Source organism: Aulonocara stuartgranti (assembly GCF_965226115.1).
Source record: "Aulonocara stuartgranti genome assembly, chromosome: 19".
Classification (NCBI taxonomy): Eukaryota; Metazoa; Chordata; class Actinopteri; order Cichliformes; family Cichlidae; genus Aulonocara; species Aulonocara stuartgranti.
Genome location: NC_138955.1, coordinates 6,537,234 through 6,561,626, shown reverse-complemented (window position 1 = coordinate 6,561,626; position 24,393 = coordinate 6,537,234). Strand labels below are relative to the sequence as shown.

At 42.6% G+C, this 24,393-nt stretch overlaps 1 protein-coding gene across 5 annotated transcripts in view; it reads left to right on the top strand.

The window, feature by feature from the left end:
* Nucleotides 1-8,462: 8,462 nt before the first annotated feature.
* The window catches only part of qkia (QKI, KH domain containing, RNA binding a), an 84,913-nt gene continuing 68,982 nt past the window's right edge, over nt 8,463-24,393 (top strand). For 4 of the 5 annotated variants that reach the window (XM_082516405.1, XM_082516406.1, XM_082516407.1 and 1 more), the window contains exon 1: nt 8,463-8,897. In XM_082516405.1, coding sequence (XP_082372531.1) covers nt 8,753-8,897 — 145 coding nt within the window. In that variant the 5' untranslated portion in view covers nt 8,463-8,752. The remainder of the gene's footprint in view (nt 8,898-24,393) is intronic. The other variant, XM_082516408.1, reaches the window with a different exon arrangement.

Here is a 24,393-nt window from a genome sequence, read left to right as displayed (position 1 = left end):
AGAGACCGAAGAAGAAACCACTTGTTTGTCTGTTTTTTCCCCCTTTCGCAAGTGAAAAACAGAGGAGAAATGAGGCGACAACTGCCACTTAACAACATCACCACGCTCCCTTATCTGAACAAACAAGCTGAATGCGAATGTCCCACTTTGTGTGCAACATCTCCGCGTGTTGGAAATCAAATAATTCAGCCATGTGGGTCACACTTAATATGATAAAAAGCTGTGTTGTGGTGATGCATGCAGTAATGTAGCCCTGTGCACACTGAAGGATTGATTAAGCACTCGGGAAGTCTTCATCTGTCTTCCTCTTTATCACTTCCTTCCTCTTTTCATCTGGTCCCTTTTTTTTCTGATGTCCTGTCTCTCTTACTGCAGTGTTATAGTCTCAAAAGGCAGATTGTTAGAACCGGCAATGAAGGGATTGTGCTGTGCAACACAAATAAATGCCCCCCGGGGAATGATTCGTCTTGTTCTCGTCTGCCTGGCAGACTCCGTTGCTCATCCGGGCAGCTACTGAGCATGTGCGAGACAGGACAGCACAATGGTTTATCTATCTGCCTCTCCATGTGCCAGGTGTCTAATTCACAGGCTTAATTCAAGAGTGGAGAAATAATGTAAACACTTTAAAGCTCAAATTCTGTTTCCCTCTCGCAGCCCTCCACAAAACTCCCCTTAAATATGAATAAAAATATGCTAAAAACTCACATCCTGATTGAAGTGTTCAAGGGTTCAAGGTTCAAGGTTCTTTATTTGTCACATGCATAGTTATACAAGTATAACACACAGTGAAATGTAGCCTGACACGCTCCTCAACATGTGCAAAAAAATTGGGGGGGGTGTAGAGGGAGAACATATATATATGTATATAGTGATTCTCTTACCAGTGCTCATGATTGCCAGTGTGATCCTGTGTGTTTGCGCATGTGTTTATATCCCAGACCACACCACGGGATCGATCCTTCTCTTTGCAGATGTGATCAATGAGGATTCTCTGCCTCTCTCCCCTCCGTTACTATCCGTCTCCCACTTTCTCTGTTCATCTTTCTCCTCTTCCTCTCCTACAGGTCTTATCACTCACAAACACTCATTTCTTTTCCCTGCTACAGTTTGGCAGGTGCAAACAAACAGGCAAAAAAGCAAGTAAACAAATACAGGCATCTTCGGGAGGAGCGGCAACGAGTCCACACTGTTAACAATTGGTACGGACAGATGAAGCATCAGCTGGACTTCTTTAAGCTGCGCTCACACCGGTGTGATCTCAACGAGGAATGAAACGAGGAGCGGGCGGCCTGCGAAACATATCCTCCGGCCTGTACAAGTGCCTCATCCTGCAAAATGGTAAAGAGTGGTTTTTGTGTGTCTGATTGATGATCAGCAGGTTCAAGGTGGGAGTTTGGAGGCGATGCTTTCCCATCCACAGCCCACTATCACGAGTAGTTCCAGCTGTCCTACACCTCTCTCCCTCCCTTTCTCTGTCTGAGTGACAACAGGCGAGCCAACAGGCATTTCCATCACCAGATTGCCAAACCACTGGACCATCTACGCTACAACACCCAAGGTGACCTTTAACAAAATAGAAAATAGTGTATAGCTGAAGGGGGGTGGTGGGGGTAAGAAGGGGCTGTGGAAACACACAAGAGCTTGAATGTTGCAGTGTCAGATTGAATTGTGATAGATTTTTTTTTCCTCATGCTGCCCCATGCTTTAGCACTTCAGCAGCTGGCTTTTCTTTCTTTAGCACATGGATATTTTCCTGGTCTGGTTTCCTGTCCATGAATTCTGCAACCACTTAGAGAGCACAAATCTAAGTCAGCTAAGTTTCAAAACATGCATTTTGCCCTTTACTAACCTTATAACGTGTTGAGTAGGCAGGCGTCAAATATAACGTGATGTATAGAGGTCTCTGACCCCATCGCTCGCATCTGTAATAGATCACAGGGCGACATGCAGTCGAGGTATTTCGAGCTAGAAATTCACACAAATGAGACCGCACTCACACCAGTCTAGCTAAGTGTGTATATATATATATATATATATATAGAAACCACTCCAAAGCACCAGGGTTTATATTTGTAGATTAGAGGAATCATTGTAAACTGTTCTGAAAGTTTATATGAGTTTCCTCTTTAGATATACTCCGAAAGCTGCTGAGAGCAACTATTAGTAAAGAATAAACAAGAATGAAACAAGCAAAGGGAAAGGCCCTTCAAGCATGAATGACATTATACTTTGTGAATTCATTTCCTACTGATGTGCGAAGTGACTGACTGACAGTCCACTGTTATGTGTCATCGACTGTAGATAGAAGATGAATGCAGCCACCATGTCATTACACATTGATTTGGCATTTGGCCAGCGCCATTTCAGTTGAAATGGGACGTGACCATGTTTGGAAAAGAAGACTGCGCCAAAGCTAATGCTACCTAGCTAGCTAGCTTGGCTATGAGTGATTCCCTGTGATATTAATGACATGATAGTTTTGGATAGGGAAAGGCACTTAAAATGTACTTATCAGAGAAAAACAGCAGCTGATTCCTTAAAATGTCCTTCTTTATCTGGTCTGTCATTTATTTTAATCCAAAAGGGGACATAATTCCCAAAATTAGCATCTTTCGCAATAGTCAAAGTTGGGGTCTTCGTTTTTTAATGTCTTCTTATTTGCAGCCACAGACAGTATAAAAAATGGATGTAACCATGATGTCGTCAGCCACTGGTCTCTCAAGTTGAAGCCTCAAGTTGAACATTTCGAAATGTGAATGGAAAGAGTGGGTCTGTCTGTGAAACTCATTGGCTAACAACTTGTGATTGGCAACTTTCATTTTATTCAGTTTGACCCAAAATAAGCGGCTGAGCCCATAAACCTAGCGGGAAAGCTTTTACAGAGTCACGACAGAAAGAAAACTGGTGCTCCAAAGCCTTCTACTGGGGGTTTACATTCACGTGACCATGTGACGTTGACTTGTCGGCCATTTTGGATCTAAAAATCATACAGGTTCAAGTGACTAAGGCCCCCAGTCACGAAGGCCAAGACACTGGTCCACAACCATCTGGGAAATTGCAATTAATTTCAAGAGGTAGAAACCTCTGCCAATATAATTTTTCCCTAGCAACCACTGGCTCCATCACATCGAATATGGCGGACAACCCTTGAGCAATGTGCGCATGATGTCACATAGGAACAGAGGTCTTTTTGCAACCACATCTGCTGGGCTTTAGATAGACTGCAGCTTCCAGCCCGCGTGTCATATCCATATTTTGTACCATCTATGACTCCAACATGCAGGGTCACCCCCTGTTGGTCATTAGAAGGATATCGGGCTTATTCATTACTTTCACAATGGCTTCACTTTTTCAGAGCTAAGAGGGCTTCTTGTTTTTTAACTATAGTGTATGCTGTGTGCTTCAGTGAATGCATTTTTAATATTACACGAAACTAAAAAGATGATGTAAATTAACAGAACAGTTTTAATGCAACCGGTGCTGCTGTTCACTTATTATACTGTCAGGAAAAATTGAGTCTGATGAGCATTAAGAATTCTGACAGATGGCAGAGATGTTTAGCAGCACTGGAAACACATTTTAGTAGCAAAATGGCTGTTCAAACCAGTATTTTCAGTGATGTTGCCCCAATTTAATCATTAATGTAACTCTCCACCATTGAAATATTTTTTCATAATAAATTATGGCTGTATTTTTGGAAGAATTGTCCAGAAAAGGTCAAATTACCTCTCAGCTTCTCAAAGTTAAGAACTACTTTTACTGCTAAAATGCAGTTTTTAATTACTCTGTCCAGAAATGTTTGGAGCTTCTCCTAACAATAGGCGATAGGAGCTACTGAGAGGTAAACACAGATACAGTTAAATATCAACATATGTGGCAATATTGACATTTAAAATAAGTGCCTACAAAGCAGTTTAGAGGTTGTAAATTGATTGACCTTTGCAAATCTTTACAGACCACTAAAGTATACCTAGAGGGGAAGTTCATTATTAGCCTGTCATCTGAACATGCCCCACCTTTGCTTCACTTACACTCGCTTACTCTTTGTCCATTGTATCTCCAATGCTTACATCAGGTGATTATTTGAAGACAAAAAAAAATACTGCATGGACACTGTTTAGTACCACCAAGCACAAACAAGTGTGAGGGAAACAATGCACAAGGAAGAATAGTGCATTTGTCATGTCACGCCTATGATACAAGTTAAAATGAATAATAGGGGCATTATGCGTTTCTCTGTATGTGCTGTGGTTGCTAGAAGGACATTTATTTCTTTCTCGTTGTGCTCACACCTTCCTCAAAATGTAAATGACCCAGATTCTGCCAGCAGTTTCTCCCCACAGTCCCCAAACTAGCAAGTCGGTAGAAAAAGAGAGAGATGTTGTACTTGTTTGTATGTATGCGTGTTATCAGAGCCCGTGGGTCTCTCTCTGTTCGCCTCCTCCAGAGCTGCAGTCTTTATCGCAGACAGCCTTGCCTCGACAGAGTCACCAGCTCTGACTCGCGTTCCTGTGGCTGTGGCCCCCGAGGCAAGCCGTGAAAAGCTGCAGGGGCCCTACCGAGGGCTCGATTGTTTCCAGCAGCATACTTTCATTCGAGAACCCAAGGTGCTCTCAAAGCTCATTGTGAGGGAGCTAACAGCCTCTCTTCAAAAGGGCCTAAACGCATGTTCATTAATTATCTGGATCCTTGTTAATTGGATTAATTGTTGAATAGAAACCGTGTTATTAAAAATGACGAAAACACAAGGGCAGGGGGAGCAAAAGGGGGGGGATTAATATCGTTTCTGTTTACTCTCGGGCTGTCAGAAGACACAAGCATGCATGGGCACACACACACACACACACACACACACACTTACGTATGCTATTGCTGCGTCTCGCTCAGTTCTTCTAACTCTCTGTTGCTGTTTCACACACGTATATACTCACGCACACACACAGGGCGTATGTGACCCATCTCAGAAGAATGAGCGCTAGGCAAGGTGCAAATTACCATGCACACCGTTGGTGATAAGAACTAAGCCCATTTTCAAAGCTCAGAATAAATGGCAGATTCTTTTTGATGCTAGAAGACTATGACTTTTTCCATCGCTTATATTCAAAGAATAAGGCAGGAGAGGGGAAAAAAGAGAAACATAAAGTCAACACCGTGAACAATTTAGCTATCTCCAAGTCACATGAAAATTGGGTTTCTCGTTCCTCTGCCTATCTGCTTAGTCTTATCCGCTGAAATCACTTATCAGCGTTTGACTTCAAGGGATGTTTTATCATCTGGGGTTTAAGATAGCCCTGTGATAATGCAGACCATTTGGACGATGGGACTAATATTACATATCCTGTATAATTGGTGGCAGTGTAAGTGACGAGCCTTTATGCAAAAGCGTTACTATCTGAATTTCCCTGGTCACTGGTTGAAATTATGATCAAATAGTTAATTCCAGACACTTCAAGTATAGAGTTTTAGATCGTAAAGTCCTTTTGATGTATAATAGGTAGTTCAAAAACAATCTGAAGCAGGATTTTGTCTCTTCTGAGCTCAGTTTGTCTGACCGGAAGCTCAGTAATTATAGCAGTAATGTATGTAGCTATATCCAAGAATGTGTTGCACCGGTTGTTAAGGCAACCATACCTGTCCTCCTGCTTTGACAGGAAGCCTTCTGTGGCATGCTCTTCTCCTAACTGCCCTCATCTAGGGCTGAACGGCCGGTTGCACGCATTTTTCTTTTGGTTTTGAGCAGGCATTTTGGATGTAGCCCTGATGTCATACGGCCTAATATTGTATAGGTTCCCTCTTTGTTACACCAGAACAGGCGAAGAAATTTAAAACGTTCCTTTTTGATGAAACGTATAGTTAGGCTGGATCAGGTGACGGTGAACCCTCCCTTAGTTACACTGCAATAGGCCTAGGCTGCTGGGAACTTCACATGAAGCACTGATTGATTCTTTTTCACTCTCTGTGTTTTATTTACCTCTCTGCATTTAATTATGAGGTATTATTAATCTCTGACTCTTGTCCACGGTGTGTCTTTTGTCTTGTGTCCTTCCCCACGCGCTCAACAGGTCGCAGTAGATGGCTGCCCCTCCCTGAGCCTGGTTCTACCAGAGGTGTCTTCCTGTTAAAAGGCAGTTTTTCCTTCCCACTGTCGCCAAGTGCTCGCTCATGGAGTGTTGTCTTATTGTTGGGGGTTTCTCTGTATTGTTGCTAGGTCTGTAACCTGAAACGTAAAGGGCCTTAAGGGAACTGTTGTTGTGATTTGGCGCTATTATAAATAAAATTGAAAAACACATCAGGGTATGGACACCAGTCCTTTGGGGTCCTGACACTGGCAGACAGGCAGATTCTGTGGAACCTATGAGTTTTACAGTTGAGCCTCTGTGGATCCTGAATTGGATTTGAATGTGTGTGCACACTATCCTGCTAAGGGAGCCCACCGTTAGCAGATGGAATTGCAGTGGGACCGGTGGGTGCATTTGTTATGTATCAAAGAAAGATCCACGTGATTGCAACCAAGGTTTCCCAAGAGAACGTTGCACTACAGTGAGATGCTCAATGCTATCTGCTTCACATCTCAGTGGCTTTAACGATTTGGCTGATTGGTATGTTATGAGTGGCATATGTTTTTTGAGCTAATAATACTGCGGGACAATGTTAGTCCAAGCACATCACCACATATAGTTAGTGTTGTTTGATCAGTTTATTGGACATGCTGCACTGACTCTAATACCTTGGACCAGATTGTTTGTATTTCATTGCAACACAGTGGCGACAAAGTAAAGCCAGGAGGTTATGATGCAGCTGTTTAAGCACCCACTGTAGGGACTTTCTTCCTTTTTTTTTGTTATACAAAAACACAAGTGGGTGAGCAACAAGCGAACAAATCGAATGGCTGCCAAGGTCATGGCTCAGACATAGTTTGGTGCCTCTTAACCAACAGCTGTTAAAATTGCACCAGTTGTGGTTTATTTTCACACAAATCAGATCTAAGTTGAGGTAGCTGGTTGCATGCGTGCATTTCATCGATCAAGTATTTTAATCTTCAAAGGACATGTTGAAAGGTTCTCCCAAGGACAGGACAATGAAAAGTCTCTATTGATTACCAGAGCATTGATCAATCAGTCCCAGACGGATAACAAGATGTACAAGTCTTGAGTAACAATAGGCATGTTGTAGGATATGAACTGCAAGTTTGATCTTTATTTCATATTTTAGCATCCCAGAGTGGAGCCCACACATGAAATCCACAATCATCCTGATTCGTAGGTTGGTCTTGGCAAGTGTACTGCCTCTGCTGCACACAAACCCTGTGCATGAAGCACTCAACCCACGTATGACTTTTCAAATCAGCTGACTACTCCATAGATTAGGAGACCCATACACGTCATTACCGAGACCTGGAATCACACCAGGCCTCATACAGTCTGAATGACAAGCGGGGCTGAAGTTTTGACACAACATGTATGTCCTTGTGCAATATAAAGGATTTCTTTGTTCTTTCGCCAATGAAAAAGTTAATGCAACCACAGCGATGAGAACAGCTGAGCAACTTAATGGCTGAAAGTGCTCCACATCTAAAGACTCTGGAGACAGTCATTCTGTTGTTCTATGCTTACAACTTATGTTGCTAGGGGGTAAAAATTTAATTATGAAAGCATTTCTTTACTGGAGGTTGTATGGCTCTCCTAATAATGACATATCTTATTTGGAAGATGAAAAAATATGTTATTGATATCCCTTTGTAGGAATTATAATGGTATCCAGGCTTCTAATAGCTTCCCTCCAAGCCTCAGCCACTATAATAATAATAATAATAATAATAATAATGGATACTTTATTGATCCCCATGGGGAAATTACTTGTTTTTTCTCTGCATTTGACCCATTCACTCAGTGAAGCAGTGGGCAGCCCACTAAGCAGGCGCCCGGGGAGCAGTGTGTAGGGAGCAGTGTGCACTATAGGCTGTATAGACACCTGTATTCTTATTTCCATCAGGATACTACATATCCATGCATACACAAAAATCTGATTGTAAACAATATCTTAGGTGAAATTATCGCTGTGTCTGATGTTTGTTCTTTGGGCTTAAAATGAAGCCATTCCACTGCATGAACCTTTGACACACATGAATGGTGTGGTATGACAGTTATGAACTTACTTATGGCAGTGTCAGGCTATTAAGGAACAAAGAATGAGAGACTAAGATTAAATCTGGAAAATGTTGCTGTTAGTTTGGGGGAAGGAGGAGGTAAATGTGTTCTATTCTGTTGACAACATATTAGAAGCATTATGTGCATTCCTGCGCACTGCGTCTCATTGGCTACAATACCCGTCCGTCATTCCGCTAACGACTCGACTCCGCCCCTGTAGCTCGGATCTGAGGAATGATTGGTTACTCTGTAAAGCAAGATGTCCAATGAGCGTTAAGGAGGGCGGACCCTTTCCGGTGGAACAGGCTCTCGCGCCTACAGTGGTGGAATCGAACGTCCCCGAGCGCACACGGCGTAGAGGAGAGTACAGCGCACGAGTCTGTGGAAGGGAGATAACGGTTTCTTTTTTTTGTCCCCCCTCTCCACTCAAACAACAAGAACAAACCAAACCTGATTTTAGGGGGGTCTCACAGAGTCTTCTGATTATCAGGAGGAGGGAAACGAGGAGCCGCAAGTTTTTTTTTTCTTTTTTCGTTTTTTTTCTCTTTTCCTTAAAAGAGGATTCTGTGCTTCGCGGTGGTTTGTTCTCCGCTCTCGCCGCAAATATGATGGTCGGAGAGGTCGAAGTGAAGGAGCGACCGAGGCCGAGTCCCGACTATTTAATGCAATTATTGAACGAGAAGAAGCTCATGACCAGTTTGCCAAATCTCTGCGGCATCTTCACACACCTAGAGAGGCTTCTGGATGAAGGTAAGTGGCCTTCTGGAGAGACACCCTCCTCGTTGGAGAGGTGGGGGAGTGGGTTAAAGCATGACCACGGTGCAGTCCGGTGTCGGCACGGCTTCGCTGGGCATCCCTGCCGCAAATCGTTAGCGAAACCCGGGGATACACTAGCAGAGGGCACCCCGATATTCCAGGCGGTGGCAGGCGTAGTAGTACCAACTTCCAGTGAGAATTGCCCCACAATACAACCCAAGAAACGCACTAGTATCCTACCGGAGCGAGTTTGTTTCTCCCTGAGCTCCGAGTCCACCGGAGTTTTCTGCTGCTCTCTTGACTTTGTGACGACGAGATGAAAACTTTCTCTTACTTGCCTAAGAAATAAAAATCGCATATCACTGTCATGTTGTCAGACGTGTTAACAGGCAAGTTTATAAAAATAAATAAAGATATAAAAATATCTTTATTTATTTCAGGTTATACAAATGTTGTTCTCAGTTTAAAAAAAAAAAAAAAGAACAATCTCTGGGGCCCTGGTTCCACATGTTCCACACAGCAGTTTAGCCGCTCGGGTTAGCAACATTTTCAGCTAGCCTGTCTGGGTGTCTGCTGAACTCTTCAAGAACCAGGCAGTGGCGTTAACTTGGCCACGTATGTAATAAACAGACTGCAATTGCTGTGCTTAACACTGCTATAAACACACGTTGGGGGGTGTTTGGGTTTGCTCGTGTTCCTCTCCTTTTGCCTTACTCCGAGGGTCGTGTTAGTTGTTGCCCAGCGGCCGAGTCTAACAGCACGGCGGAATGTCTCTGCTTGTTGCCCAAACAATGGCCACTGAGTTGCTGCGAGGAGGGGGGGGGGGGGCGGTACTCGGAAGATTATTTCAGCCGTCTAACTTTTTCATTAAACGCGGCACCGCTGTCTTTCTCCCTCTTCTTTTGGCTACTACAACATTTGCCTTAAAACCTAGAAGGGGGGCTTGTCTGTATTTCCTTCCCCTGCTGCAGCTGCCGTCGTGTTTTCTTTTTTCCCCTCTTTTTTTTTTTTTTTTTTAACCAGTCAAGCTTGCCCTACCAAAACTGCGTCGCCCTTTTTTTTTTGTCAGCGGCGCCGTCCAGGCTGGATTTGGCAGCCAGAATTTGTTTCCTGCGCCCTGTCACTGATTTTGGCACCCCCTGTGGCTTTGATAACCCAGGATTGTTTGCCGTTTATGTTGATAGTATCATTATCATAAGCTGGTCTAAGCGGAAGGTTGGATCTGTGGTTTATGTAACTGAGCTGGGGACACTAGAGAGCGCCACAGCCCCCTGGCAGACTGTCCCCATGCATTTTGTGTGTAGCTTTGGATCGGACATCACGATGAATTTAAAAATAAGACTACCCCGTAAGCTACAGCATGAACGGGCTATTTCTTAAGAGGAAAGAGGACCTGAAAGTAGCGCATGCCTATGAGTTTCGGTAACATGTCTGGATGAGTAGGCTCTATAGTATGTAGTTGCTAAACCGGTCTGCAAAGATTTTCTGGCCGTCTTGATGGGCGATAAACAAGACAAATGCGGAGCTGTTTACTTATTGCCACTATGAAACTAAAGCTTGCATAACGCTAAACGGATGTACATTGACTTTAAGTTTAAGCCTGGGTGCTGCTTTGGTGCAGTAAATAGTGAAGTCTTCTCATTTGCCTATAGGACATTTTTATAGTGCTTTTTTATTAGTAGAAAATTGCACTTCTTCGTCTTTTTTATTTAGTTTGAGGCTTGCTAAAGTCTCTTATGCATGATGTTCTCAGAAAATCTGCAGCTCTCCAATGCACACGTATTTTTTTGTTTTTAATGATTTCGGCCTCCAATTTGATCGTCTCCACACCCCATAAATACTTCACAAAACTGATGAAATATCTTGCACTTTTATTGTAGTCATGTGGGACTGCTGGGTGTGTTGGTGTTTTCATTTGAGGGAGAGTTAGGAAGCAGATGTATTCTCCTATTTTTTTTCCCCTCTCATCCACACTGTTAACAGCTCAGCCCTGCTGCTTTTGGTAAACTTTTGAGTTAACCCCTCAAAAAGAAAGAACTCCATGCAAATAATGCATTTTTGTCTATTGACTTTTTATACATGGGGCCAACTAAAATGTATCTGTTTGCATCTCAGGAATACTAAAAAGGCTGAGCTGATAAAGGTTCCCAGTTGTGTTCATTAAACGGACTCTTAAGTCAAGGAGGAGTTGGATAAAAATTGCATTTGCTTTCTGCAAGCGACTCGGTGCTCTGGTCTGATGCTTCGTTGCAGCGCCCGTTGTTAAAAAACTTGCAAAACCATCCAGTCCTCTGGTGTTTAAGAAATCACTTGTAACTTCCCAGTCTCGCTCCTCTAAAACGGCACATCTGATGTTTTTGAGGGTTTCCACGGCACCAGCCCAAACTTTACCCTGCTGCTAAAAGTTGCATGTGTGTATCAGATGATGGTAGTGAAGGCCTGTCTGACTGACTGTCTGGCTTCTTCTGTTGTTTGGTTTCATCTCCCTGTGGAGGGGGCCAAAACTCTGATGTGGTATTTGGAGCAGACCTCCTCTCGGTCCCCTCGTCCCCTTGTATATATTGTAAGCAGGCCCCACCACATCTAGTAGAATCAGGCTTGTTTATGTTGCGTTTCATGTGATGTTGGATGTCTGCTCCTCCCGAAGTTCAGAAAAGTAGTGTAGAGTTGTGATTTAAAAAAAAAAAAAAGTTTTTAATGGCGGTTGGTAGTTGACATTTGAGTAGTACAGATAGCATCTCTCTTTCCTTTCTAGTCAGACTGGATAGACTGAGGTCTGACTTGTATTTGACCTAACAAGTTACGCTGTTTTCCCCACGGAGTATGCTACGTGCCTTCGATATCTCAGCCATTTCTTGCACATTGAAGGTGTCCCATGAAGGCAAGTATACTGTGCCAAACAACAAAAAGTTAATGACTGTGCTAATTTGTTGATAAAGCTTTACATTAGTGTTGGACGTTTTTTGTGTATTGTTTAAAACTAATTCTCAGAGGATGGGCTTTGCTTTCTGAGTCTGTTTTGTGGGCTTAAATGTGACTGAACGGCTTAAACGCCTTCCTTTGTCAGATTTAAGTGCTGCTAATGAGAGCAAAAATATAACCAGTTGCAGTTGAATATTTTAAACTCTCCCAATTCCTCCCATCTCTCAGTGCACCCTTCCGACAGCTGCTCATCTCCCCCACCTCACCCTCCCGCCCAGCATTTTGTGCATGTCTACACAGCTGTTTCCATGTGCGCAAGAAAGCCGACACCACCCTCCTATGCGACCACCGCTCCCGCCCTGTTTTAGCAAGCCTGCGTGCACGGACGACCCCGTTACTTTCCCAGCATGCATGTTGTCCCTCAAGGTCACTCTGGCCGATTGACGTGCCCCCCTTTTTGAAATCCCCTTCCGTTGCAGTTGTTCATCTCCCTGAGGTGACACCTGCTGTGGAGTTTTTTTTATTTCTATTTACGATCTGCCTGCCAACAAGCTGCTTCAAATTGCTATATTTTCTCTTGGTAGAAGGAGACAGACTGTATAACATCTAGAAATGCAGTCCTAGTAGTGAAGTACGGGAAATGTTGAAGGCAAGATTTTTATTAGTTGTTGCCATGAAGTTTGATGAGTGTCTGTGGGTGGGCAAAATAGTCAGATTTCTCAGCAATATATTTATTCTGAGCTCCTGTTATGATGAAATGAAGATGAAGAAATGTAGTCAGATTACTCCACAGATATAAAAATTGGTCAGTTTTGCAAAGACATGTAAAGTTTTTGAAAACTAACAGCAGCTGCACAGCAGAGCTGCTCAGGACTTTAGACAAAGGCATGTTGTAAAATGGGAGCAATGCGATTCACATGTTAGCTTCTGTTTCAATTCCAAAACCACAGTTTAAAAATGGCTAACATTAGTGGTCTTACTTTCATTTTGTGTAACAAGACCGGGCACCAGCAAAGAGAAATTACACAAGCATTAGCTTGGTGGGAATAACATTGTACTCCCTCTCGCTATTTTGTTATTGTTGCCCAGCTGCTCTTAGTGTTTTTCTTTATAATTGCAATATGTAAACATTAGCAGTTGCTAGTGGTGCTGTTTTCTTTGTTTGTTTTGTGCAGGCCTTCAGTTTTATTTTAATAAGCTGTTTTTGAGTCACGATTTGTCTTGAGTGGCGAGTAAACTAATACATTGACGTAGTAAATCATCCATTAGCCTCCAAAATGGAAAATCAGCATTTTGGGCCACAATACCCAGCCTTAGCAATGTGCCTATTTTTGTGGATTGTTGCTATAATAGATTAAATGTGCAATTGTGCGGTGAAGCCACGTGGTGCAATGTGCCACTTGTTCCTAGCTACATCATTTCCCTTTGCATACAGTTTTAGTGTCTGCTTGTTTATTTCTGTGTGTCACGTTTTAACAGGACATTCCTGTGAGAGCTGTCAGCATTCTGGAGGACAAACAGTCTGCTGTCCACTGTGGTGCGTTTGTGGGGAATTGGTCTTCAGGGAACAGCTGTTTTAGTGAACAGATTGTGATAAATGGGTGACTGCTGGAAGTCTGAATTCTGTTCTCTACCTGACGTCCCACATTTCTGTCAGTCTTTCGTGTATAGCAGTCCCCCCTCTCCTCCCCCTGTATTCCTGTGTCTGCCATTGCTGCACTGCCCTCCCACTGTAGCTTGACCCTTGGCGTTCCTCGGCACAGGGCTGGACCTGCAGTAACCTCTGACATGCAATCAATTTAGCAGCTAACAAGATTGAGCACAGCTCACAAAGTGAGATAGTGCTCAGAGCTGTAAGGGAACACAGATAAAGTTGGGGGGTGTTAGGCCAAGGCTGTTGTTGCAAGCAGAAACCTGTTAAATCCCCTAGAGCGGAATCCAATAACTATTTTGATTGCTCAATAAGTATATTATGATTATTGGTTATTCTGCATATGACCCACACAGTGCCTCTTATATAGCTGTCGGCAGGTAAATTACTCTGAAGGGTTTTTTCTGCATATGTTATCTAACAATAAAGAACTTCGGTAAACTGATCATTACTTTGCCTTTCTCGGTGTCTATAGCAGGGATGTTCCTGGTTGTCCCAGCTCCAGATGCTCAGCTAGTCTAAAAGTATTTAACAGTTCTCTAAAACATTTAATTATATTCTTATAGAATAAAATTGTGTTTTAAATGTTGCTGAATTCTGTGGCTCTTTGATCCATGCATCGCATTGCATGCACACAATATTAGATAAGAGCGGCAAGCATTAGCAGCTGCAGTTTTTCTTTCTTCCAAGCTTGCACCCAGACACCTGTACAGTAGCTATATTGCTACTTTTGCGTAGTTAAATACTAGTTTACTGCAGTTGTCATACATCTGGTCATTTTTCTACAGGTACAACAACAGGACCACAATGGTTTCTGTCAGAGAGAGAGGGCGAGAAAGAAGCGCCAGCGTCCATTGGGGCCGCAGCTACGGCTAGCAACAGGCAGTGTCGTAACATGATAGTTCCACTAGTTCCCTTGTGTCGTATGTTAACAAAACATGAAATAATCTCAAGCAAGCTCTATTTCAGATACCAGCTAATGAGGGCAGCAATGTTTAACCTTTTAACTTCTTTGTTTTAACTTCTCATATCTACCGATAATCTAGAAATGCTAGGAGTGTACCACTACAGCGTTTCATTGAACCAGTGTTCCTCCAGTTCTCATGTGCTGAGATCAGCACTAAACTTGGTTCACCTTGCAGCATACGTCCCGTGACTTTGAAAACGTGCTCTTGCTGTTATATGTGGGTTTTTTCAGCATATGAATATTGTTTTTGTTTTTTAAAACACTTTCTACCAAGGAAAAAACTCTTTAAACAGCAGTCAAAGGAGCTTGCAAAGAAAAGCGTCTGGACTTCTTTAAGTTGCTTGAAGACGTTTCACCTCTCATCCGAGAAGCTTCTTCCGTTCTAAGGTCAAATGGTGGAGAGTCCCAGATATAAACCTAGTGGGAGTTTCCCCCCACAGAGGGACAAAAGGACCCCCTGATGATCCTCTAATCGCCTGAGCCTAGGTGTGAAACTGGGTGTGGGTCCCAATCAGCCAGAGTTTCGGGTGTGTTCATTGTGAAACCTGGCCCCACCTTATCATGCGAATTCCTGAGGTCAGATGGCCCAGGATGTGAGTGGGCGTTAAGGCGTCTGGGAAGGGATCTCAAAACTGGATTATAGATGGCAGAGAGTTGGTGTCGTAAACCCCCGCCTCTGTTCAAAGATGGTTGCTCACAGTGGACATAGATGGCTTCTTTCACTCCTCTTTCAAGCCATCTGTCCTCTCTCTTTAAACAGCATTTTTACCAGAAATATCAGGGAAATAAACAGATCTTTGTTTAGTATAGTAACACAGACTCATTCCCTTAACTACATTTGGCCCAGTTGTGCTTGCTGTACATGTGTTTTCATCCACCCCTTCCCCCTAAAGTCCGATTTTGAGACAGGAGAAACTCTGTATATAATCCAGTAGAGAATCATACCTGATGTACCACAAACAGTTGCATATATACGATTGTGCATGCACATCAGGTAGACACACTAGTGGGCCTTACTCTGGCCCTAATGTGGTTCCTTTACGCGGTCTCTCCTCCCTGGTAATAAATTAGGTGGTGGCACAAGTCTGACAGGGTGATGTGGAGGGTTTGTAGAAGGAAACAGAGTCACAGCATTTGCTTGACACTTTCTTCTGTTGTACCTCTGCCTACCCCCACCGCAGCTTCTGGCCCTGGAGCCATCTTGCTCCCCTGGTGCTGCTCTCGCCCCGAGAAAACCACTCCCACCCTGTGGATGCTGTATGATAAAGTCATCCACTGACAGTTCCAGGGTCTTATCTCAGGACTCAATCCCGTGAGTGCTGGGGACTCCTTATCAGCGATTTCTCTGCCTGGCCTCCTGTCTTCGTGCCCTGCCCCAACTGCCTGGCTGACTATCAGGCTTGTGTCGCCAAGACTAAGTGTCTTTCCTTATGATGCTGCTGGCTGTTAGGCCACACATGGCTGCAGGCAGTTTTATCTCTCTTTATTTTTCCCTAAAAGCAGAGCCATTGCATCAGAATGAGCAATAAGAGAGTAAGGTAACCAGATGGACCGGAAATCTTCCTGGAAAATCGTGGTTCTTGTTAAAGTGGGAGTCATACTTGTTTCTGTGTTTCATTAGATGATGACAAGCAGGATTAAAGCGGAAGATGAACTGAGGGATGTCGTAATCTTACAACAGCTTCCTGACACAGACTTGTTCAGTAAATTGGGTTACTTGTTCCCGTCTCTAAAACTAGAGCTCCACCATTGCATTTGACCCAAGTTTTGTCAGCTTTTACCATCTGTCTTAAATTTTTGTGTCTGATGGAATAACATATCCAGGAAGTCATGCCTGCTTCAGACAGGAAAGTGCTATAAAGAGGGGGACTCAGTGGTTTGTTTTCCTTCAGACAGGCACGGGGAGGGAGGGGGAGCTGTTTTCTTGCTGTGGTGACAAGCTCTGTTTTTGTTTTGTTTTTGTTTCCAGACCCACAGAGGTGAGCCTGTCTGTTTATTTTATTTTTATTACTTATTTTAGATTACACAATGAATCACCTCTTATCTGGTTCCTCCGTTGCACATTTATATAAATACGCAACTTGCGCTATATTTCTCAGTTACAGAAGTATGGGCCCCACCCTGCTACATTCTTTGCATGCCTCAAACAGCTCTCCCACTGGCCTCACTCACAGAAGTCCACCTCATTTTCTCTCTTTTTCCCCTTTCCACTCTGTTTTTAAAGTCTGAACTGTCCCAACACATACACTGGTTATAATTGACCAGCACCATATCCTGTTTTCGTCCCCTATTTTTATCATAAAAGGAGATGAGGGGGGAAAAAAAAGAAGAGCTGAATGCTCACTCTGTTCCCGTCTCACTCGCCCACCGATCTGCATTCATTTTCTTTCTCCTTTCAGAGGAGGAACGGCAAAGCGAACGTTGGCAGCCAGCTCAGGAATTTCACCGGAGCACAGTCAGAACACTTAACCTCCAGCCTGGTGTTTGTTTTCCCCACACTTGCTCTCATAGAGTGTTTTAGCTCGGCTTAATGCGAATGCCACCGTGACACGTAGGAATTACTCCTTTGCTTTAAATGCCTGGAAATGCTCGATGAATAATTTTGTCTTTGACTCTGTGAAATTTTTTTCCCCTAACAGCCAGCAACAGGAAACTTGATTCAACTCCTGTGGAAATATCAAAGTGCAGAAACGTTCTTTCTTACCCCCCCCCCCCCCCCCCTTTTTTTTTTTTTTTTAGCTTTGTAACGTTTCTATACTCTCATATAACCCCCGTTTGCCCAAAGCGTCCTCTGGCCCTTTCCTATTCATAACACCCAGCGTTAAATCAGTCTGCCTGTGGTTTTCAGCCTTTGCAGGGGTTTCTAACTAGTCGCAGGCTGATGAATCTGAGATGAATAATTTAACTGTTCCTCAGCAGCCCTTGTTGTTTCTGTGAAGCTTGGCAAGAGCAGGCAGTGCTGCCATAACCTCCTGTAGGGGCCAAAGAAAGTGAAGTAGGAGGAGGCAGTGAGATCACTACTGAGCATTTTGCCACCGTGCTTTCAACACGTTTTCCGTCCTTGCATTTCAAAAGCCATACTCTACTATTCACAGTACTGTTGCTTGTTAGTTGTGTCATTGTGCAACGTGCTGTAAAAATTTCACTGTAAATTGCATAATTTTGCAAAATGATGCCTTTAGCCTGTATACTGCGCCATTTGCTTCAATGCCAACTTTTAATCTGGCATCTGCACTGCTGCCTTAAAGCTGCAGTTTTTATATATTGTTATTATGAGTTATTATGGTTTTTGTATTTTTCACCTGTTTCTTATATTTTAATTTCAAACGTGTCATTGTCTTAAAGACATTTCTAAACAAGCTTTCTGGCGTCCAGTTTGATAAGGCAGAGATTGAGATGTCGTTTGATGTGTCCTTCACAGACTTTTTCTGGTTTGGGAGCTCTAATTACACAATGATGCAGAATTTTGCGAGTCGTGTTTTGTTTGTATTTTTACCCAGGGCAGTCGGCTTTTCATCTTGAATGCAGTCGATCTCTTGTAAAGACGCTTGCTGCATTGTTCTTTAGATGTTGTTGTCCCTTTAGATTTCTCCGGTCCTGCTTTGAACAGAATTGACAGTTCTGAGAAAAAAAAACAAACCGGTGCCAGAAATAATGTCAGCATTGTTCCAAACAATTGTAAATATAATAAATATTTTCAGGATGTTGTTTGAAGTCCCAAACCCCCACAAAAAAGTTGAGTTCATCTTGTAGAAATCTCCTCAATGTTAAGTAGGGCTGCACGATTTTGCATAAAATGAGAATCACGATTTTTTTGGTTTAGAATTGAGATCACGATTCTCTCACGATTTTCTTTTCCAGTATAAATATTTATTGCACTTATTAACTGCACATCAACTTCCTAACAGTTGAGACTGAACATAAAAACAATAAATAAACATAAAAACAACAAATTTCTCACGTTTTGTTGTTGCCGCAAAATGTTGTACTGCTTGAAATTCCGTCTCCACCGTTGCTCGACACTGCATGTATAGAGCAGGTAGTGCAACAATAGAAAAATAGTTGCAGGACGGCACTGTGTAGCGTTTGTCTAGGGTGTTGATCATTTTCCTAAATCCCTCGTTTTGCACAGTGTCGATGGGAGCCATATCTTTGGTCAGGTGATAAGTGATAGCCTCCGTAATTTCTTTGTGCCTGCGGGAGTTCGACAGGTATAGGGAAGCGATGTATAAGGTTCCCGTTATTGATGTTTGGGTGGTTGACTGGGACGGATTTTCTCCTGTCACTTTCTCGTCATCCCTGATGTGCTCTCCGTTGTTTTTTCCCTGCTAATTTTAGCATCACACGGCACAGCTTCTGTATCACGTGGTATAAGGCTCCGCCCTTGTCATTTGTTGAGCAGGAAGAGTGAGCGCTTGTTTTCATGCAGAGTACGTCCTGGATCAAAATGCGGTACAATCGTCGTCTTTTTTTCTTTTTTTCTTTTTTTTAAATCGTTGTCATTTGGAAATGAGATCGCACATAAGTATGAATCGAGATCGCGGTTTTCTAACGATTAATCGTGCAGCCCTAATGTTAAGGATTTCACATGCATGCAGACTTCTCTTAAATGCTTATATACTGGGTAAAAGCTTCGATATTGTGTTATATGAGTACTAAATTACTTTCGTTTTTAATCAAGAGAGGCCTTTGACATATTTAACTTTTACCAGTTATAAAGATAGTTTCAAAGACTGTGAAACTGGTTTTGTCACACATGTCAGCAGAGTGAAGGAGGATGTCCTCTATCAAATCATGCAGGAAGGCTTTTTTTATGTATTTATTTTAGGCGTAGATCAGCAGTCCCCAACCTTTTTTGCGCCACGGACCGGTTTATGCCCGACAATATTTTCAGGGACCGGCCTTTAAGGTGTTGCGGATAAATACAACAAAATAAAACTAGTACCGGTACCGAAAAAAAAGAAGATTTATTCATAACACACATGAAAAGACCCAGGAAAACAGAGTTAACGATAAAAACGATAACAAAATAACGCTAAAAACCCTGAAAACCATACATTTCACACCTGAGCCTCAACTCTCGCGGCCCGGTACCAAACGACTCGCGGACCAGTACCGGTCCGAGGCCCGGGGGTTGGGGGACCGCTGGCGTAGATGACATAGGCATATGAACTCTCTTAGTTTACAAGCTAAGATGCTGGTAAAGGAGCATCATTTTTTTAGAAGATATTCAAGTTTAAAGTGTTTCTATTACTAATACCAGGCAACATTTGTCCCTCTTATCTAATAAAACAGCACGTTACCAGTAGCAGACCTGTAACATGTGGTGGGGAAAAGATTTTTATGTGGCATGAGATGGTCTTAATTTTTAGACAGGTTAGAGATTTGGGATCAGGCGCATAAACAGATGTTGTTTATTGTATTTAAATGCACATTTTACAACTTCCTACGAGGATAAATAAAAGCTAAAAATTGCTTTAATGCCCCTGAGTGATAGTCTTACAGTTTTAATGTCATCACAGTGTTACAGTGGTTTAAAAGTGTTACTTCAGCTTCTGTTCTTTCTGCTAATTATCTCTGAGTTTTTCTATTTATTCATCCATAAACGGCTCATGTCTTTGGCAGCCATGTTTCTTGTGAGACTCGCGTGTTGAATTTTGTTAGCTTGAACCAATCCAAGTGTGGTATGTTGTCTCAATATGTGGGTCGGGGAGACGAGGGATAAAAATGCTGTGCAGCCATACATTAAGTGGGACACCTGGTCACACTAATTGCAGGTAGCAGTCCCTGTACTGTCCTTGTTGTTGGTGTTCTCATTCGTGTTTGTAGTGATGGAGTTATGTTGTCTTGGATAGAGGTGCACACATTTCTTTTACAAACAGCAGTCTTTTTTTTTGTCCTCTGTAGATTTTTATGTCATTGTTCCTTCAACCTGTACAGCAGTGGTTCAGTTGATTGAACAGGGTTTACTCTGACTCAGTGACACAGTCACACATAGTAACTGTCTGGCCCAACTCCAATTACATGTGTTGCACAGTTGTATTTTACAGTGGCTGTCTGCCCTGCAGTCTTCTGCTGTAATACAAAACATGGTTTGCTTAGCATAATTTATGCCCATGTGCAGCACATGCAGCCCACGGTGACAGGAGCAGCTCATGAACTAAGTTCTGTGACAGAAAGTGAACCAGTTTTGAGCCTGTTGTGTTCGTTTAGTGTTTGTTGCTGCTTGTCTGTTTGTAGCGAGGCTTAAGTCTGCCTATCCTTATCAGTGCATGGGTTGGGAGGAGATTACACAGCAGAAACAATAGGTGTTTTCATATGATTAGGCTTTAATTGGCGAAACAAAGAGTCCCTGTCACACTTTGTGCAACATGGGAAAGACTGGCATAAAAAACATGGATAACTGGCAGGAAAGAATGTGTCGTCTATATGAAAGGGTTAGGGCATGAGCTTGTCCCCACTCAGTTAATTTATTGTGTTCGCTGAAAGCAAAAAAGGCGAGTTAGGCTTCCGAGAGCAATGGGAGGATGGTGAGTGTGATAAAGAACAGTGGGGGGAGACAGAGGATTCCTATGTGCTGTGAATGAGGTCATCTGGTTGGTTATGAAGAAGGTCACTGACCCCTCCCTCAGCTCCACACGCCACCCCTCTGTCTCCCCATTCCTCCTCTCAGCAAATGATGCACAATGGCTTTTTGTGCTCTAATGGGCCAGACTCACACACTGGGTCATTCCTACCGGTTCACATAGCAGCATGCACACAAGTGCTATCTGTCAAAAAAGCCCAGAGGATTGCAGTTAATTTTTTACACTCTGTATTTACCACTTGGTTAATAATGTGACCTGGATGTACCACTTTATAAAGCTGCTGCATACTGCTGGTGGTATTCCTGACACAATATCATACATTATATAGGTGAGCAGAAAAAAAGACCACCATGGCAGATCAAAGAGTTTATAGTCTATTAATGTCAATTTGTATGTATAAGGCAATTGATATTATGTAACCAATTCTACTGAACTATGAGTTCTGTAATTTGTAACACAAACTATTTGTACCACCAAAAACTGCACATTTGCTAAATTTCACCACCTACATAATGCTAGTTAGCCAAGTGGCAGTCTGAGACTCTGTTGCTACATTCAGAAGCGATAAAGACAGATGGAAGATGAAAAATATAACAGGAAGGAGTTGGGTCAGCTCTTTGTAAGGTTTTCAGTCTCAAAATGAGACTCGTCTTGTCTCATTCCTGGACAGGCTCCCTCCATGCTTAAAGTTCACTGCAGGCGGGGTACAGACAGCTCCAGATGAGGCCAGCATAATGAACATGTTACTCTAGGTTAATAAATGCGCTTCCTGCATTGAAAAACAAACTTGGTACCCACCCTTCCACCAAAGGAAAATCACCAGAACTGTGATTTTTATTTTTTTTATTATTTATTTAAAAAAGAATAAGTAGACAGCTGTTTTGATTTAAGTGTAGTTTAATTTGGATAAGATTAAAATGCTTTATTTTATTTTTTCAAATGGCCAGAAATAACAGGAAACAATACAGGCTTCTGCTAAGTAAGTTAACACGCTTGTTCCCTTAACTATAAGCGGACCAATCGTGCTTATGAGCGTAACCCCAAAGGCTCATTTTGCCAGGAGAAACCCAGCTAGAGGCTAACAGGTGCTTTTTCCTGGCAATACAATCATTTTGTGCTGCAAAGTTTGGAAGAATAAGTCCAAACAGAGTTTGTTTGAAAGCTGCTCTCGGCTGTGGACACATTAATGCTAACGAGCCAGATGTTGACATTGTTTAAAAACAGTGGCAAACAAAAAGTGCCATTACATCTAACAGAAACCATAACAGGTACTCTGTTATGGCCTGACTCTAGTATTTATTTTGTGTTCAAATCTTAGAGGTTAGAAGAGCAGATTTATTAGTTTGGCCACATGCTTTTATTTTATTATCTCTGTTTAATTAATGTTTTATATTCCATACATGCCTGTCAGAAGAATGAGCCTATTAATTAAATAGTATCAATAAATAATAAACTGTGACATACAGTAAAACTGCCACAATAAAACCAAAAAATATAATTTGGTCACTGTTTAATGATTAATGTGGTTTATTGAAGGAGCTTCAAATCTATAAGCACTTTCTCTGTCAAAGTAGTGGTTGAAAAAGGCTTTTAAGTCCTTTTTTCCTGTATTTGTGGCACTTGTGGTTGCTGGACGAGAAAAACGTGTTGTTTAAATAAAAATAAACAACACTGTTTGACAGTATGCTGAAGTACTGCCCGCCCCTTTGCGTCAGTACATCCTGGGTACGAATACAGCCGCTTCTCTCCGGCTGGTGTGTATAGATTTTATTACAGAAGGTGCCAGCATAAGCTCGCTGACATTGAAAATGGTGATTTAAGAGATTTTTTTTTTTTGATTACCAGCATTTTAGTTGCCTTCCTTCCAAGGGAAGAAAAGATTTATTGCAGCTGGGGATGGAAGGTGTGTAGACCCAGCAGGAGAGACAGGTGTGGCCATGAGCAGGGTGCCAAGGTGCCAGCTGCTGTTGACACCTTAAGGTGAAGAATAGTCTGCTAGGAGATGGACTTGTCTCTCTCTGTGTCCCCTTTAATCCCCTCTCTTCAGCTCCCTGCTCTGCTTTCCTGGAGAGTATTTGTCTGACACTACTTTAGGCTGTTTGTGATGGGAGTTCTTCCTGAAACCTTATTTTTATTGAGCGTCTGACACTCTGAATGAACCAGACCTTGGTTCTGTCTCCTCCTCCCTCATCACCATTTGAAATCTTGCTCTGTCTGCATCTCTAAAATGCACATACACATAGTTTTTTTTCCTTATTTCCCCCTCCCATTTCTTCCTTTCTGCCTCAAACATGTACATGCATCCGTCTCATCTATTTGTGTTACGTTGCCTTCCATTTTGATAACGTGTTGCTCGGCAAAAGCAACGTTTTCATTGTTGGGGAAAAATCGGTATCTGTTCTCCCCAGGGAGTGACTCATTTTTCCTAGTTTTGTCTTTTCACCTATTTATTTTATCAGGCTGACTCTACAGCTTCCCATCATTGTTTTTTTCCCCTCTGCCTTTTGTTCTCCCCTCTCATCTCCTGTTTCTCCAGATTTTTTATTTTATTTTCTTCTCCCACTCTCTGCTTCCATTTGTTTTCACTTCTCCAGCCTCCCTCTGTACTCGCATGTGTGGCAAAAATCCAGCCTTGGGGCTACATTGCCTCTTTCATGTGAGGACCAGTGGTGACATTAAAGGCCTGTAACGTTGTCTGTCGGTTTGCATCAGCCCAGCTCTAACTGTCTGCGCCCAGGACCCAAGCGTGCACTCAGCTTTCCACTCACTCACTGCCAAGCTCAATCGTCGTTTGGTAGGAAACAACATGCCTGCGTCCGCTGGCTGTAATTGTGCACATGTACATTGCACTTGCAGATTTGTTAAGCCCACCCCACCCCACACCCAAGCACTTTGAGGCAGATCAGTGTTTAAAGGCTTAAACATTGTGGAAGCTTGGTTAATGACAGTTGAGTCAGCGACAGCGCTTCCCACTTTTTTTTTTCTTCTTCTTCATATTCCTCTCCTCCCTTTTTGACACTCTGACCTAGTTGTTGTAGCTCTTCAAAATCTTAAAATCCTTCTGTTTAAATACTCTGAAAGGTACATGACTTGGCAGACAAAACAGATCAAATGGCTGATCTGTGGGGCAGCCAGACCAAACAGATGCATAGCTAAAGTGCAGTTTTTCTTATGATCTACAGATAGAAGAGAGGGTAGGTGAGGGGGAGCCCTTTCCTTTTTTGAAATTTATTTTTTGTTGTTGTGTGTCCTTCAAGATAAGCAATCTGGAAGTACATCCCATAGCAGGAGAGTTTTTAAGTGTGTCTGCATCGTGCCAGGCCTGTTTAGTACATACAGCTACTCTATAAAGAACAGTCCGAG